We start from the raw sequence: 15,954 nt of genomic DNA, 5'->3' as shown, positions 1-15,954 counted from the left end.
ACCTCCATCTTCCTTTCCCACTTCGTTATTCCTTGTCCCCACTCCCCCAGGTCGCTGGCACGGCTCCTGTACATTCCCCTTCCACTTCATTATCACATGCCCCCTCGTACCTTGTGATATTCGTTCGTACCTGTGGCTGGTGTACTGTACAGTTACCCTTCATTCCTCCCACGCTACTACAGTATATACTTCGCTTCCTAGCATGGAGAATCCCCATCCTGTTCTCTTTGGATTCTCCCTCTGCTAGGTGAGCAGCTCTCTCATGTATTGTAGTTAGTCTTATTCATTTCTTTGGATTCTCCCTCTGCTAGGCTTGCACTGTGCGGCCATCTTGAGGTTGCCCTTACAGTCAGAAGGCTGCAGGCGTGGCTCGCCGCCTCAATCTATCCACATCGCGCCGTCCTTCACAAACAAACACTTTGCATGTGTATGGCCTGAAGGATGGCGAGGGGCACCACAGGTCATGATAGGCACTTTACCGACTCTTGCAACTATGGAAACATCAGCTAGCAGTAGTGCATATTGATCAACCCCACTCACTGTTAAAATCAGGGGCAAGAAAAGATGGCCAGACTAGGGTTTGAACCAAGGACCTCCTGGATGCTTTCCAGACGCTCTAACCATCTGAGCTATCTGGCCTTGTTCAATGGCTGCACAACCAACAATTATGTATTCCCATCACATGACCACCCAACCATTTATTCATTACTGGCCGGGCAATGCCCCTTTCCAGTCCATTCAAATGGTGATCATGTGCTGGATTACATCATTCCAACACTCATGTTGATGTTCTTCTCCTTCCAACCTTCTGCAGACTATTCCCTGTGTTTGTGTCCTAGGCAAATATTTTAGATACAGCTTGACGAACCTGGCTGGGAGTCCCGATACACCTCGTGAGTTGCTATCATAGCCTGGGAAGGGGCATGAGTCTGGTATGCCAGCAATTTGTATCGCATTTGTAGCACAGAGATATGGGAGTGAGTTCCAAGGAAGATGGTCGTCTGCAAGCGGGAGGAAAGGGCGCAACCAAGCGATAAAGTGTCTGTGAAGTTCTACAATCATACAGGGCAGTTTGAACCCTAGCACTGTTTTGCGTTCTTTATCAGTCCACCAAGAACGACTACTGCATTCGGCAGCACAGTGGGGGGAATTGGATTTATCCCGTGGGAATGGACTGAATGTACGTGGTATTGGCTCGCAAAGGGTAGATGGACGGACTCCTTGATTTGGATAATAAAGTGTTGAAGTGATGTGCACACTTGTTGTACAAATGTATAACAAACTTGCGCTATACCAAGCGCCCGGTTCCCACGCATTGGGGACCACCCATAGACACTGCCAACACCCATTGGGACGACCCAGGTCATCATGGGATGACTGGTGTTGACAGTATTGCTAAAAGTGCGCAAGCACTGTTTAGCAATCTGTACATACATTACAAGTGCACGACTCCCACGGTCAATGCAACGTTCCCACGTTCAGCGCCCCACCCATTAGTAGGTCTATTGACCTCTATTGTGACAGCCGGAACAGGCACCGGAACGCCTCGGTCTCCGCAGGGAAGCAAAAGCAGCAAAAATGAAACATGGAGCCATCATTAGAATGATGTCTGGCATGTTGCCAAGCTGCTCCGGAGCTAATCAAATTCGGATGCGATTTAGTGGACACAGGACAGGCAGTCACCAGAACAAGGCAGCGAGTCTGTGCAACAGCAACACAAGCTTGTGCCGAGTCGAGGGAGTTGGAAACCCAACCAAGATGATCTCGCACGACATCACAAGGTTTTGTTGTTCAACATACTGCAAAAAAAAGGTGAGGGGGGAGTAAGGTGGAGGGCGCAACAATGCACGAGAGGTTTCCTGCAGCAAACGCCTTGATCAAGATGTTGGTTGTCGTGAACTGAACATTGCGAAGCTGCTGGTGATCAAGAAGGTTGGGCTGGCTGTTGTACATTGGAGAAAGAACAGTTTGCAAGGATCTGGAGCGGAAGAGTCAACAAGGGTGGGGGAAGAACGGCAGAGGGCAGATGACATTTTATACACATTGAAAGGCACTGTGTATGCTGCAAGGACGGAAAAAGGCGGCAGTGAGGGCAACATGTTGTAAGGGCAACCTCAAGATGGCTGACAGTGCAGGCCTAGCAGAGGGAGAATCAAAAGATATGAATAAGACTAACTACAATACATGAGAGAGCTGCTCACCTAGCAGAGGGAGAATCCAAAGAGAACAGGATAAGGATTCTCCATGCTAGGAAGCGAAGTATATACTGTAGTAGCATGAGAGGAATGCAGGATAACTGTACAGTACACCAGCCACAAGTCCGAGTGAGTATCACAAGGTACAAGGAAACATGTGATAATGAAGTGGAGGGTAAATGCACAGGAGTTGTGCCAGTGACCTGGGGAAGTAAGGGTGAAGAGTAATGAAGTGGGGAAAGAGGATAGAGGTAACCAGGATGAGCCCCGAAGAGTATAGACGAGTCTGAGCGAGTCCAAAGTGTCCTAGCAAGTCCGAAGTCTCCGAAGCGAGTCCGAGCGAGTCCGAAGTGTCCGAAGTGCGGGAAGACTTTGGAGTCACCGGACGTGACTCAGATGCAAAGGGAGTGGGCAGAAAGGAAGTGGAAAGGCAAGGGAGCAAAGGGGAATGAAAGGGATGTAGGTAAGAGTCCGTGGGATGAAGGAAAGGAGAAAGGATCAAGGAGGAAGGGAGAGGGACAGGGGAATAGGAGAAAATAGAGGTGTCCCCTTACACATGTATACTTGAATGTGCGGAAGGAAGCTGTGAAAGGCCACAGGTCAGATTTACTGTGAACAATTGCCTATGTACAGGAGCATGTCACAACGCCACTGCCGTATATTCTCACACACTGTGGCACTGGTACTCCCACACATGACGTACCATGGACAGTCCACGTAGAATACAGACCTGTTGGGCAAAGCTTAAGTCAGATTGACAATCTGACGAATCAGCAACCGGCTACCTGAAGTAGCCACCCTCTTTAGGAAGTGCCTGTGCGGTTCTGTAAATTAAAACGGATCCTTACATTTCATTCCATTCCATTCCAGAACCCCTAACAATCTCAGGGCTTGTCAACACTACCACTGGAATACTTGAAGACATTGTCTGGGCTCCTGGTGCCTCTCACTCTGATCTGCCCCTGCCCTGGCCCCCTGCCCTGGATACACTGGACCGACTCTCTGGTATACTGGACCGCGCCCTGGTTTCCCCGATGGAGTACCAATTGTGCCCATAACCCCATTGAAGACAACCTTTGAACTTCAAGGCAAGAAATGCTCGCGTACTCAACTACCACTTTGACTGGCTTGGGCTGTTACTGTTCACAAGTCTCAAGGTCTTACCCTACCGCGGATCAAGCTTGGCCTTGGGAAGAAGGAGTTCTCATGCGGCCTTACATTTGTTGCCTTGTCATGTGTAAAAGAACACTCACGAGTCGCTAAACTAGGTGGTAAACACTTACAATACAGGTTAGATGACAAGGCTCGTAGATATCCTGGAAATAATACTCCGATTGCCTTGTGAATATATGAATATACACTGAATGTTTGTCCTAACACTCCGAAGCGAGCTACCGCCGGCGCGTCCCGCGGATCCATATTATCTTTTATGTTGCGATCGAGAATGCGGACGCTGGAGTTTGCTGCTTGGTCTCGCCACAGATGAGGAACTGCTTGCGCGTGCGCACTGCTCGAGGGCGATGGATGTAACCAAGGGCGTGAAGGAGAGCCGCTGCCAGTGGACTCGTCATGTTCTGGAGGGAGTTTGGATGAGGAGATTGTAGACGCGGTCGTCAAGGGCGTCGTCGGGGTCAGGGCTGTCGCGCCGAAGAATGTGGCAATTCCCTCGAAACTTATTTGTATGATATACGCATCCAAGTTGTTCATCGTCTACTCATTCCCGAGTTTCGTAGAGGGGGCCATTGAGAGCAGCGTGGGAACTCGGTTACTCGTCTCGTTCCAGGATATCGCTTTATCAATTCTAACACTTGCACCGCTCACGTCCTCTTCAATTGAACTCGTGTTGGGATGGAATCTACGCAGAAACGGCGGAATTCCTCTCCTCCTGTGAAAAGCTTTCCTCCATCCGAAGTGAAACCATTGCCCGTAGATATCGTCGATCCGCCTTCACCTGCCCCAGCGAAGGAGTCAGAGTCTCCGGTAGATGAGGATGATCTCGCTGACGATGAGACAGACGACGGCGACGACAAGATTCCATCAGTATGTCGTGTTCATTCTCTACGCCCATCACCTTCCTCGCGACTGGCCATCTTGGAGATTGATGAGTCTAAACACGTCAGGAGCGTTGAGCTAATTGCCTATGATGCCAGGACATCATCGATAAGGAGATATTCAATCAAATCCTCGATCTCGACGATGGGGACACGAAAGAGTTTTCGTTTGAAATGACTGCTGCATATCTGGTCCAGGCGAAGGAGACGTTCACGAATATGGATCGCGCACTGTATGTATCACAGTGATCATCACTGCGATCAGAGCCAGTGTTAACCCAGCGTCGCAGATTGGCAAAGGATTTGCATGAGCTATCGCGACTGGGCCATTATTTGAAAGGCTCCTCCGCCGCCATCGGAATCAAGAAGGTGCAGGCATCCTGCGAGAAGATACAGCACTGCGGGGACGACGCGTTGGGAGAAGGCAAGCTTGTCCAGGCTGAAGCCCTGCAGAAAATCACGCAAATGGTCAGCCAGGCGAAGAAGGACAACGAGAAGGCCGAGGAGTGGCTTCATATCTACTACAAGGACGAAATGGAGGCCGCCTCATGATGGGGGACGAGTAGGAGAGGTTCAATATCGCCCGCCAGAAGGTCTACTATATACCAAGGTGCCAGTACCGTTAATCGGTGTGTAACAACAATTTCCCCGTGCTGAGGTGCATGCTTGGAAGGCATGGGGACTGACCAATCCTTCCGATCTGCTTGCTCGTCAGCGAGTCCTCTAGACACACATCATAATTCCCATTGTATTAGCCTATGATTTATTTCTTCCATGTCTCCCGGCCTCGAGGACCTGCTCCCCGAACCCTGCCGTAAATATTGTACCATCTCGCGCATCCCACTTTAGGCTACAACAACCTCACCCCGGAAATGATATACAGAAAGTGAAGCAAATACTTGTATATCCTACATATCGATACATTATGATACCACGGCACATCTGGATATGTTTGGCAAATGGCAAATGTTAAGCATGAACTGAACTAGCATGAAAAACAACAGTGCGAACTTGGAATGTCTGCAAAATGAGTGAGTGAAAATAAATAAAATATCGAGGCCTATCGGCTTTTAATTTTCCATATCGAACAGATCATCCTCGCCATTGTTTAGCACACCTCTCAATGGGCTCAACGTACTTCCTTTCGCGCCACCGCTGACGTTCCGACCCAACCCAGGAGGCGTACCTGGGGGATTGGTGTAGCTATTCATCACCGTCCTAGGCGCTGCGACAGCTGAGTAAGAGCTTAGATTACCTGTGGTCTGACCGCTGTTTGCGACGGCATAGCCAGGACTATGATCCAACGTTGCCCACTCCGTCATGCCACCCAATGTTCCCGGCCCTGGGCTGATGCTCGCACCCATCGCCGACGAACCTGGCGAAGCCAAAGGTGGTAAAGCATGGATTCTTGAGTATCCCGCAGCCAATCCTTGCGGAAGACTCTGGCCTGGTGCGTGCTGTTGCAAAGCCCTGGTGTTAGGCGACAGCATTGGGCCGCCGTCTCCATTTTCCCCGCCCAGCCTTCCGTACCCGCCAGCACCGTTATAACCATCGCCACCAGCGTATGCCCCGGCTGTGTCGTAAGTGGGTATAGGACGAATCCCGGGGGCCGCGGAACTGGGGTCGTACGGCGTAGCCCTAGCAAATGTGTGGACTTGAGCAGACGAAGGAGAGCTCGAAAGTCCTGCGACCGGGCCCGCCTGCAGATAATTGCCGATGCTCTTGCTGATAGCGCCCCCTCCGCCCGTACCAAGACCGTTCGACCCGTATAGAGGATTGCTCGCGCCCCTCATCCCAACACCAACACCGCGCCCCAACGCCGGCCCCAAACCCACCCCCAAACCCCCAGTGCCTCCGATGCCTGGGCCCAAAGGAGGATTTCCGGAGCCCGACATGTTCTGCAGCTGTTGCTGTTGCTTCGCCTTCAGATAACTTGAGTGGATTCCAGGAAGGAACGCCGCACTTGCATTCGTCGGGGACAGTGTTAACATTGAAGGACTCGGGGATCCCATACCAACGCCCAATTCATCAGCCCTGCCACCGAAAGTGGACTGCAAGGGGCTCTTGTTGAACGAATTCGGTGTCCCATTGCCAAGTTCTCCCAAGCGCCCTGGTGAACCAGGGATGCCTCCAATACCACCCAATGCCCCGCCACCATTAGAATCGGACCAGATATTAGCCATTTCACCCAATAAAGATGTAGAAGGAACCGAACGCGAATGTCTATGACCTTGGCCACCGTTGACGGCGCCTGAAGCCGAGTTGCCAAGGATGCCTGGGGAGAGGGTGGGACTCTGGCCATGACCGCCTCTACTCATCCGACGACTGCGCTCCATCCTCTCTTCTGGAGTCAGAAGTTCCGTCAGCGAGCTCGGAATGAAGTCCTCCAAATCGCCATCGTCGACAGCAGTGTCATTTGTTAAGTTTGCGGCCGTGGCGGAGACGCGTTCGTACTCGATGTTGATGTCATATTCACCGGCTCTCGTACCGCTTACGCTCCGTACAATCCCAGTGTCGTATCCCTCGTTACTGCTATAGGTGTCCCACCTCGTTGACATTGCCAGCCCGGAGCCCAGACTCGCAGCGATCCCACCCCTCATGCTAGCATTATTCGCCGCAAAAACGCTCTGGGAGCCGGGCGCAGAGAACGGCGATGTGGAAAGGAACTTGGTATTATTATTATTATTAGGGGAAGTTCCGGGGGAGAAGCCGTTAACCCTCGACGTTGATAATCCAGCAGTTGCAGGGCCGGTTCTGGGAGGGGAGCCAATTGGGCCAAAATCGACATTAGGAGAGCCGTTCGAGCTGTTGGCTGCGGTGCGACGAGGGCTGTTGACGGGTAACGGAGCAGGAGATGGTGATCCGTCGTTCTCCGGTCGCTTCGCAACAGAGGCGGTCGGTTTATCTTCGGTGGTAGTAGCCTTGGAGGGACCCGATTCAGCGTCCTTTGGACCTGACGGCGTGGTTGGCGAGCCTCGGGCAGGTGCAGAAGCTAGTTTAACTTCCTCATCGAGGACACCCATGAAATCCGTGTCCTTCAAAGGAGGCGCTGGGGCACTCGGGGAGATGGTTGCCTTGAGCGCCATGAGGGAGCGTCCTGGTCGAGTCGGCGCGGTCGTGCCAGTTAGGAGTTGAGGCTTTCCGCCCATATCCCTCCTTCTCCCTTTCGCGGGGCCGTCACTTCTTGCATCCCTGCCGTCTTTGCTACCAGGTCCGTCTCCTCTGCCTCCGCTCCCTGAATTAGCCATCTGGGCAGCCTTCTTGTTCTTCCTATCCATGCTCATGGGCTGGCCAGGCAGAATGTGGGCCAGCGCGCATTTGTGAGAGAACTTGCAGTTCCCCTTTACGTACCACGCACAGACATCCTTCTGTCCGGGGTCCGTTGCGGTATGAGAGAAAGGGCATGAAGAGCCCGCAGTGCAGGAGCCCACCTTGAAGAACTTGCAGGGAACATGGGAGACGTCCTTGCCTAGAGCAAAGCGAAAAAGCAGAGTAGTCAGCAATGCGTAGCCCCGAGATGTTGTGTTGCTGCAACGGATGCATTACTGTGCCCTCAGGCCTCGAATAACGAGCAAACAGGCCAATGGAAGCGAGCATACCTTTGGACGGGGGGGCTTTCCCTTTCGATCTGTCGTGATCTCTGGCCTCCCTGTCTCTCTCCTTGTCCTCGTCTCGGTCGACCGCAGCTGGCATCTAGTGGGAAGCTGAGCATTGAGTGACTCTCTTCGAAGAGGGTGATCTCAACCTGAGTTTTTTCTTGTTTCTTGTGGTCGGGTATTCGATTGTGAGCTGTGCTTGGAACGCCAAGTGGTAGTCGTGTGTCGTAGAAATGGGAAGAGGGTGGTGGCGAGGCCTGACCGGGGACACTTCAGGCCTCGTACGAGAGAAAAGGATATGTGGAAGAGATCAAAGAAGGCTGTCGTGACACCGCACCGAAGTGGGATTGCGCCTTGTCGTACTACCGTGGTCCGTGTTTGCGCTGGAGACAAAAAACTGTTTTCGGTACCTTGTGCTCACAAACCACGTGAAGCTCGGAATAGGGGCCGCCTGCTTGGCGATGTTTGGACGACAAGTGCATCCGAGTCCATCACCATTGCAGTCGAAAGCAAGCTCGGACGCGATGCGCTACTACGAGCAGAAATACCCCGAGGTCGATGAGCTGGTCATGGTCCAGGTGCGCCAGATCGCAGAGATGGGCGCGTATGTCAAGCTGGTGAGTATGCCCCGCCTGTAGCCCACCGATATCTGATGACTCGACCAGCTCGAATACGACAACATCGAAGGCATGATCCTGCTCTCAGAGCTCTCGCGCAGGCGTATCCGATCCATCCAGAAACTCATCCGTGTCGGCAGAAACGAGGTCGTTGTCGTCCTGAGGGTGGATAAAGAAAAGGGTGCCGCTTTCTGTCTCATCATCCCACAATTATGTCTGACTCGCTTTCTCAGGTTACATTGATCTATCAAAACGTCGCGTTTCGCCAGAGGATATCACAAAATGCGAAGAACGGTACATGAAATCAAAGACAGTCGCCTCGATCATGCGGCACGTTGCTTCAAAAGTCACCGTAACAGACGATTCCTCTGCCCCCGCCACTACGACTCCCGCTACCGATTCAGCTGAAGCGCACCCTGAAGTAGATACCGAGGGTGACAAAAAAGAAACCAAAAGACCCCGCAAGGGTAAACCCTCTGGCGATGGCGAAGAGGGTGACGAAGAAGCCGCGGCGGGTGTCGCTACCGGAGGCTACAAGGGTAGCCCGAATGAAGAAGACAAGCTCGAGAGATTATACGAACAGATCGCCTGGCCTCTGGGTCGGAAATACGGACATCCGTACGATGCATTCAAGCTAATGTTAACAGAGCAGCAAACAGTTCTCGCATCCCTCGCATCCATCCCCGCCTCACCGAACACACCCAATTCGTCGCCTGGCATCGTGATCCCGCCATCCACCATCACAATCCTCACCTCAACGATCGCGCGTCGTCTAACCCCCCAACCTATCAAACTACGATCCGACATTGAGGTCACCTGTTACACCGAAGCGGGCATCGATGCTATCAAGAAAGCACTGAAGAACGGCGAAAAGGTGGGAAGCACAACCGAGGTGCCAATCAAAGCCAAACTAGTGGCCCCACCGCTGTATGTTCTGAGCACGAACGCTACGGATAAGGTGAGATTAAAGTAGCTGAGGCGGGTGGTAGCTGATCTGGCGAGTAGTACGCTGCTGTGGAACGCCTGGAACGCGCGATCGAAGCCATCCAGAGTACGATCGAAGAGCAGGGAGGATCGCTAGTCGTTAAGATGAAGGTACGCTGTCGCTGTAAATTACTTGACCTCTTTCTTACTCACCATTTGTATAGCCAAAAGCCGTTTCGGAAACGGAAGAACAAGATCTGGAACAAATCATGCGCAAGGCCGAGCAGGAGAATGCCGAGGTTTCAGGCGACGAAGAGGAGGAGGAAGTGTAAAATTCATATCCTCTTATTATCTGTATCTACCGTAGATGTGCAACTTTCTCTGTAAGTCTGTAGTAGTGGAGGCAAACACAACCAAACACCAAAACGCATCCATCGCGCCCAAATCCATCTCTCCTCGAGTTACGAGCATCTCTCATTCACCAGGATGAAGTTGGTACGGTACGTCCCTTTCCTCGATTCCCAATTTGCCTCTTTTTCTGACCGATGGGTGGCGCTTCGCTAGCTTTCTCATGAAATTGAACAATGAAACTGTGACCATCGAACTCAAAAACGGCAGCGTCGTCCATGGTACAATAACTGGTCCGTTCGTCCTCCCTTTTGCTCGTGTCCCCTCTGACGATCAATGGCCAGGGGTCGATATGCAAATGAATACCCATCTCAAAACCGTCAAGCTGTCAATGCGAAACCGCGACGCGACATCTCTGGATTCTCTTTCTCTTCGAGGGAACACGATCCGATACTTTGTTCTTCCTGACGCTTTGCCGCTTGACACGCTCCTTGTTGACGATGCTCCCAAACCCAAAGGTGGTGCGCGGAATAAGAAGGACGCCGGAGGAGACAGAGGAAGGGGTGGGCGAGGGGGCAGAGGCGGACCCGGTGGGGACAGGGGCCGAGGACGCGGCAGAGGAAGGGGGCGAGGACGTGGATTCTAAACACCAACTATGTTTACTTGTAAGTCGTTGCCGATTATACGCTCAGCGGATAACCTCATGAAGGAATATAGACCTGTACCGTGTCAAAGAGTTGTCACCCTCGCTTGTACATTTTCGCCACGAATGAGAATGCATCCGATTGTATGTGCTCTGTAAATGGCATGCGCTCATATTCCGCATGATGGTCTGTGCCTCGAGTTGTAAGGCCTACGACGCAGCGACGGTTTCTTCTTGATGCTTCTTGATGCTTCAACGCTAACAACATTGTCATCACTGGGCATGTTCCTGACCTCCCCCTCTCCAATCGTAGGTTCAGTGAAGGCATGAAGCCCCTTGATAACTGGCGTGTCATTCTTCAACGCCACGAAGCTTTTAAGACATTGGTGTCGTTATCGATCGCTCTCCGTGCAATTCAAATCAGCTTGGAGGAATGCCTGCACTATAAATCCTTTTTCTCGCTCGCCGAACGGATGGTAGCAGCGAGTGACCACCTGGCTAAGGAGGTAGGAACCATGATCTCAGGATTCTCCTGCTCGCTCGATTGTTCTCGCCCCATGCACCAGACGTCGGAGCTGCTTCAGTGCTCATTATCTGCTCTCACTTGCTCGGGAACACGATCCGAGCCGCTTGGCAGAGGGCGCGGCAGAGGAGAAGGTGGTTCTAAACGCCAGCCAGGTTTACCTCATCGCTTGGCGAGGGCAAAGAAGCCATAGATGGTCAGCGCGGACATTATGGGACAGGGACAGGAAAGCAAAGTTGGGCAAATGTCGAGGACATGGGCACACAATAAATGCGTGGAGAGAAAGGTTGTGAGACAGGGGCTCGGAGAGAAGAGATGAACACGTGAGAGGACCAAACAGACGTCAACGAAATGGGGTCATAATACATTTGTTATCGCTTGTCTTCAAACCACCACAACGCTCAGAACGTTCAGCCACGATGGCCAGCATTATTCGGTCTGCGAAATCCGGGAATGAGTGGACGATGAACGAATTAAATGCCTATAACATACAAATATCCTTCCAGGACGCTCAGACGTTTTTCGGCACGGTCCCCTTGCCTCCTCCTGCCGTCAGCCAGGACATTCTCACTGCCCTTGACGCCGACGACGCAGTTGACGAAAGAGTATACAATCTCCTAACCCAATTGGATCTTGCCATGCTCCCTTCCGAGCCTGAGGAGTCCGCAGTCGACGATTTCGCTGTACTCCTCTTTCATTCCCTTGGCTACATCCATCGCCCTCGAGCATTACGCACCCGCAAAGAATTGCAACTCCTCGTTTGTGGGGAGACAAAGTATGCAAAACCCGACATCTGCATCATCGATCGATCAGCCAACGATATTATCCTCCTCGTCCAGGAGGATAAAAGGTTCTACAGTGGCGCAGACCCACACGCTCAACTCATCGCAGAGGCTATTGCAGCCTTCCAAACTAACAACGTTCGGAGGCTGGCAGCGGGACTTGAGAAACTGGACAGCAAGGTAAGCCTGCACGTTTACCCAATTCTGGGCATCGTTAACTCATTCTTTGGTATAGATCATCCCGGGAATAATCATGGTTGGGACAGCTCCCAGTTTCTTCAAGATTCCAGTCACCGAACAACTGTCTCAGTGTGTCGCACAAGGACAATACCCCCTCTCTCCTACAATCGTTACCGGGCATGTTCCTGACCTCCCCCGCCCCAATCGCAGGTTTAGTGAAGGCATGAAGCCTCTTGATAACCGGCGGGTCATTCTTCAATGCTACGAAGCTTTCAAACAATTTGTTGTCTAATTGATCAGAATTCTCGGTGTCACTACATACTTTTGTTAATCGCTATCCATGCAAATTAGTTTATATCCTTTTTCCCGTTCATGGGTTGAAAGGGCTCGACTGTTCTGATTGTATCTTGCGATGTAGTGCCTATACATCGTGTAGGTCAGCTAAGCTTATACAAATGTCTGATCTTATTTTTGAGAGGGTTCACACACCACTTTTTGACCGCAAGGGAGCTTTTGAGTCTCTGTCACCATACTGTGGCCCCAGTACGCTACGGATTCTTCATGCAGGTGGGCCTTCTCTTCCTTCCTTTTCCGGAATTTCTCTGTTTAATCTTATTTCGTTCAATATAGTTTATCTTATGCCCGAAGCACAACTATTTGGGTGGCCATAGAGCTTAATATGATCCTCAGCTGAAGCTCGGTCCCTTATATGCCACAGAATGGTGGCCGACACCCAAGCCGAGCAAGGTAGTAAGTAGTTAGCGCTGAATAATGGAGTTGATAACGTTCCCATCACTAAAGCACCCGCCGCGAATGTACCTCACTAAACTCGTTTATGTTCTAGGGTCATTGCTTGATGTGTACCACAGGCAGCCAGGCGTGGATAAAAGGACTTAGGTGGGCCTGCTGCTGCGTTGGTAGCTTTCCCTTCACACCAAGCGATGGAGTCGTGGATCGCATTTGCGATACTCGTCTTTCTGTTCGTAGCCGCCCGTGTATATGTTACTTCGCCGAACAAGAAACTACCTCCAGGACCACCGGGACTTCCACTCATCGGCAACATCCATCAGTTAGATAACAAGAGTCTGTGGGTGACGTTCAGGCAATGGACCCACCAGTATGGTTCGTGATCCTCACTTCAACTATGTTTACCTTTACAACGTGAATGACTGTAGGTCCGATCTTGTATTTGAACGTTGCTGGGCAGCCGACAGTCATACTTGGAAACCACAAAACGGCGGCAGACCTCCTGGATCGACGCGCAGCGATATACTCGGATCGCCCACGCTGGATTGTCCTTGAAATACTGACAGGTGGACTTGTGTTCGCTTTCTGCCGGCAGAACGACATCTGGAAGCGCATGCGGCGTTCATCCCACGAGTAAGTCATCATATCTCGCTTGTAGGAACGTAACCAATCCTCTCGACAGGGCGCTGAACCCACAGATCGCGCGACAGTACTTCATGTTTCAGGAAAGAGAGGCGACGTTGTTGATCGACCAACTGCGCAAGCAGCCAGCTCTCTATGAAGAACACTTGGACCGTGCTGGTGCATCGCTTGCCTTGTCTACAATCTACGGTCTCCCCACCGTCACCGATTCTCATGACGCACGAATTGTGCGTGTCGACGAGTTCACGCAGAGATTTTTGAAGGCCGCCATGCCAGGTACCTACCTCGTTGAATACTTTACTTGGATGTCGCACTTGCCGCGATGGATGTACGTATCTCTTGCCTGGGTAGCCCCTCACTGATCTCGCTTTCGCTCTCAAGGTCGCCGTGGAGGAAGTACGCAGAGGATTGGTTCAAACGCGACTCTGTTTGGTTTGAAAGTCTCTTCACAGACGTGATCAAACGTCTGGTAAATTGGATCCGGTTGCTACAAAGCCCCAGATCACAGATACTGATTTTCTGAATGTATTAGGAAGACGGCACCCAGCCACCGTGCGTCGCATCCACGCTCTTGGAGGAACAAGATAAGAAGAGCTTCTCTGGAGTACGAGAGGCAGCTTGGATGTGCGCAACGCTTTAGTGAGGAATATACGACGTCCCTTTTCAGCAGTCAACAGAGCGACTGACCGAAGCGCACCGTAATCATAGTATAGGAAGTGCGGAAACCGTGAGTGCGTTCCTTCCTTCCTAGTCACTATGACTGATCCTAGGCCCGCGATATCCGCAATAAGACATCCGGCCAGATGATGTGGTTCGTCCTGGCGATGACTCTGTATCCCGAGGTACAGCGAAAGGCCCAGGAAGAGATCGACCGTGTAGTCGGGCGAGATAGGACACCGACGTTCAAGGATTTCGACGCGCTAACGTACATCAGGGCCATAGTGAAGGAGACGCTGAGATGGAGACCTGTAGGCCCTATCGGTGGGTGATTTCATAGGCGATGTCGTGATTGGCTGACGACTTACATAACTCTTCTGTTGACTACGTTTAGGAATTCCCCATCGACTAGTACAAGACGATTGGTACGAAGGATATTTTCTGCCCAAAGGTACGATATGCATGGCCAATATATGGTAGGTCTATATCTGCTACGTTATGGCACTGCTGATTGTACTCTATGACCAGGGGTCTGAACCTCGATTCGACTATATATGGCCCTGACGTTGAGAGTTTCAATCCCGAACGATTCCTCGATGCGGATGGCAACCTAAAGCATAGCTCTGGAGAAATCAAGGAAGAAGGACATGTTACTTACGGGTTTGGGCAGAGGTTTGTACACTCATCTAGCTCTCGTCTTACGGATGACTAACTGCTCACTTACTTTTACTTTGGCATTCTAAAGGGCATGCGCTGGCAGATACGTCGCCAACAATAGCCTATTCATCCAAATCGCGACCATACTGTGGGCTTACAACGTTCGCCTCTCGAAGGACTCAAAGACCCCCGATCCCGCTGTAGTGACAGACAGAGGGCTTGGAGTGTAGGTGTTGAATCTCGTTGCCACAGACGCCGTTCCTGATTTAAGTATTGACTACAGGCGTCCTGAGCCTTTCCTTTGTGACTTCGAACCTAGGGCACCTGAGGTGCTCGACATCATCGCAGAAACGAAAGACCGCTACGAATTGCCTGTGTAACGCTTATTATCGGATCTGAATCGCATCAACATCTGTCGACCATGTTAATCTGTAGCACGAATGTCCTTTTGGACTTTTGAAACCGTGTAATTTTTACTTCCTTTTTTTCCTTCCATGAGACGGCTCCCCAGTATTCGCCCATTAACTCGGAGTCTGCAAACATGTTCATCACATCCTTCGAGACGACGCTAATTTCAGCCGGCCTAACATGGCCCTTTCACTGGGAGTACTCTTCAGCCGTCATCGGCGACTCCTCGTACTCTTCGAACACCATCCTGTATGTGATACCGTCCCATTTTAGCGCGAGTCAGGGCTTCCAGCGTAGGAATATGATCTTCCGTGACATCGCATTCGGTAATTTCTAAGGTGTCGAGGGAGCACCCGCGGGTGATACGATCCTTGAGAAACTCAGCAAGTGCAGCGGTGAAGCCTAACGGCAGATAAGTGATTTTGAACGAGCAGTGGCGCAGCGTTAACTTCTCGAGCTGGGGCAAAGCGATATCATTAATCTCCTGATCTGGGGACCTATGAAACGGTTCGTTATTCCCAGGAAATGCGTCGCAGATAGTGTTACGGTCAAGTGGTGGACATTTGGGCATCGTGTGTATAGATCTATCCAATCTTGATTACTGACTTTGCAGAAGCCACTGATATGGAGCGTTCGGATGTTGTGTAGACATGGGAGGAGTGCATAGAGCTTGAATGCGGAGACGAGTCCAGCGAGTGAAGGGATATTTTCATAGGGGTCCGCAGAGAGGAATTCTACGCTAGAGGAAGGGGTGTGGTGGATGTGGTGGAAGAGAAGAGAGGTTTCAAAGTATCGCGAGGTGAGAGAGTTTAGGCACACGATCACATGATGCACGCGACTTGAACCTCCAGGGTTCAATTTGAATCCCGCCTTCTTCATCTCGAGCTCTGGTGTCAGGTTTCTACCGCGAACGGACTCGCCCTCTGCGGTTGCTTCCATCGCCCCTTCCTCGCTCTCATTTCTCTTCTGCGCACTGTCTTTACC

General features: G+C 51.4%; 7 protein-coding genes and 1 non-coding gene across 8 annotated transcripts; 5 read left to right on the top strand and 3 right to left on the bottom strand.

Moving 5' to 3' along the window:
- Positions 1-565: 565 nt before the first annotated feature.
- PC9H_008807 lies at positions 566-639 on the bottom strand. Its single transcript has one exon. It is a non-coding gene; the product is annotated as a tRNA-Ala (tRNA).
- Positions 640-4,043: 3,404 nt separating this feature from the next.
- Positions 4,044-4,798, top strand: PC9H_008806 (uncharacterized protein; the record flags this gene model as incomplete). Its single annotated transcript, XM_036778314.1, has 3 exons — positions 4,044-4,235; positions 4,346-4,479; positions 4,537-4,798. The coding sequence occupies 3 exons, from the start codon at positions 4,044-4,046 to the stop codon at positions 4,796-4,798; spliced, it is 588 nt and encodes a 195-aa protein (XP_036629742.1).
- A 518-nt stretch (positions 4,799-5,316) lies between these two features.
- PC9H_008805 (uncharacterized protein) lies at positions 5,317-7,939 on the bottom strand (the record flags this gene model as incomplete). Its single annotated transcript, XM_036778313.1, has 2 exons — positions 5,317-7,715; positions 7,846-7,939. 2 exons carry the CDS (start codon positions 7,937-7,939, stop codon positions 5,317-5,319), a joined length of 2,493 nt encoding a protein of 830 aa, XP_036629741.1.
- A 427-nt stretch (positions 7,940-8,366) lies between these two features.
- PC9H_008804 (uncharacterized protein) lies at positions 8,367-9,715 on the top strand (the record flags this gene model as incomplete). Its single annotated transcript, XM_036778312.1, has 5 exons — positions 8,367-8,459; positions 8,508-8,640; positions 8,693-9,417; positions 9,465-9,554; positions 9,608-9,715. The coding sequence occupies 5 exons, from the start codon at positions 8,367-8,369 to the stop codon at positions 9,713-9,715; spliced, it is 1,149 nt and encodes a 382-aa protein (XP_036629740.1).
- A 154-nt stretch (positions 9,716-9,869) lies between these two features.
- SMD1 (mRNA splicing protein smd1) lies at positions 9,870-10,377 on the top strand (the record flags this gene model as incomplete). Its single annotated transcript, XM_036778311.1, has 3 exons — positions 9,870-9,883; positions 9,948-10,024; positions 10,076-10,377. 3 exons carry the CDS (start codon positions 9,870-9,872, stop codon positions 10,375-10,377), a joined length of 393 nt encoding a protein of 130 aa, XP_036629739.1.
- A 939-nt stretch (positions 10,378-11,316) lies between these two features.
- Positions 11,317-12,151, top strand: PC9H_008802 (uncharacterized protein; the record flags this gene model as incomplete). Its single annotated transcript, XM_036778310.1, has 2 exons — positions 11,317-11,859; positions 11,915-12,151. 2 exons carry the CDS (start codon positions 11,317-11,319, stop codon positions 12,149-12,151), a joined length of 780 nt encoding a protein of 259 aa, XP_036629738.1.
- Positions 12,152-12,800: 649 nt separating this feature from the next.
- PC9H_008801 (uncharacterized protein) lies at positions 12,801-14,942 on the top strand (the record flags this gene model as incomplete). Its single annotated transcript, XM_036778309.1, has 11 exons — positions 12,801-12,981; positions 13,035-13,239; positions 13,289-13,576; positions 13,630-13,717; positions 13,781-13,887; positions 13,957-13,975; positions 14,019-14,229; positions 14,300-14,381; positions 14,434-14,577; positions 14,651-14,788; positions 14,846-14,942. 11 exons carry the CDS (start codon positions 12,801-12,803, stop codon positions 14,940-14,942), a joined length of 1,560 nt encoding a protein of 519 aa, XP_036629737.1.
- A 233-nt stretch (positions 14,943-15,175) lies between these two features.
- PC9H_008800 (uncharacterized protein) lies at positions 15,176-15,541 on the bottom strand (the record flags this gene model as incomplete). The annotated part of the gene is made up of 1 exon (XM_036778308.1): positions 15,176-15,541. The coding sequence occupies one exon, from the start codon at positions 15,539-15,541 to the stop codon at positions 15,176-15,178; it is 366 nt and encodes a 121-aa protein (XP_036629736.1).
- Positions 15,542-15,954: the final 413 nt, after the last annotated feature.

Source organism: Pleurotus ostreatus (assembly GCF_014466165.1).
Source record: "Pleurotus ostreatus strain PC9 chromosome Unknown scaffold_6, whole genome shotgun sequence".
Taxonomy (NCBI): Eukaryota; Fungi; Basidiomycota; class Agaricomycetes; order Agaricales; family Pleurotaceae; genus Pleurotus; species Pleurotus ostreatus.
This window is presented reverse-complemented; position numbering and strand designations above follow the sequence as displayed.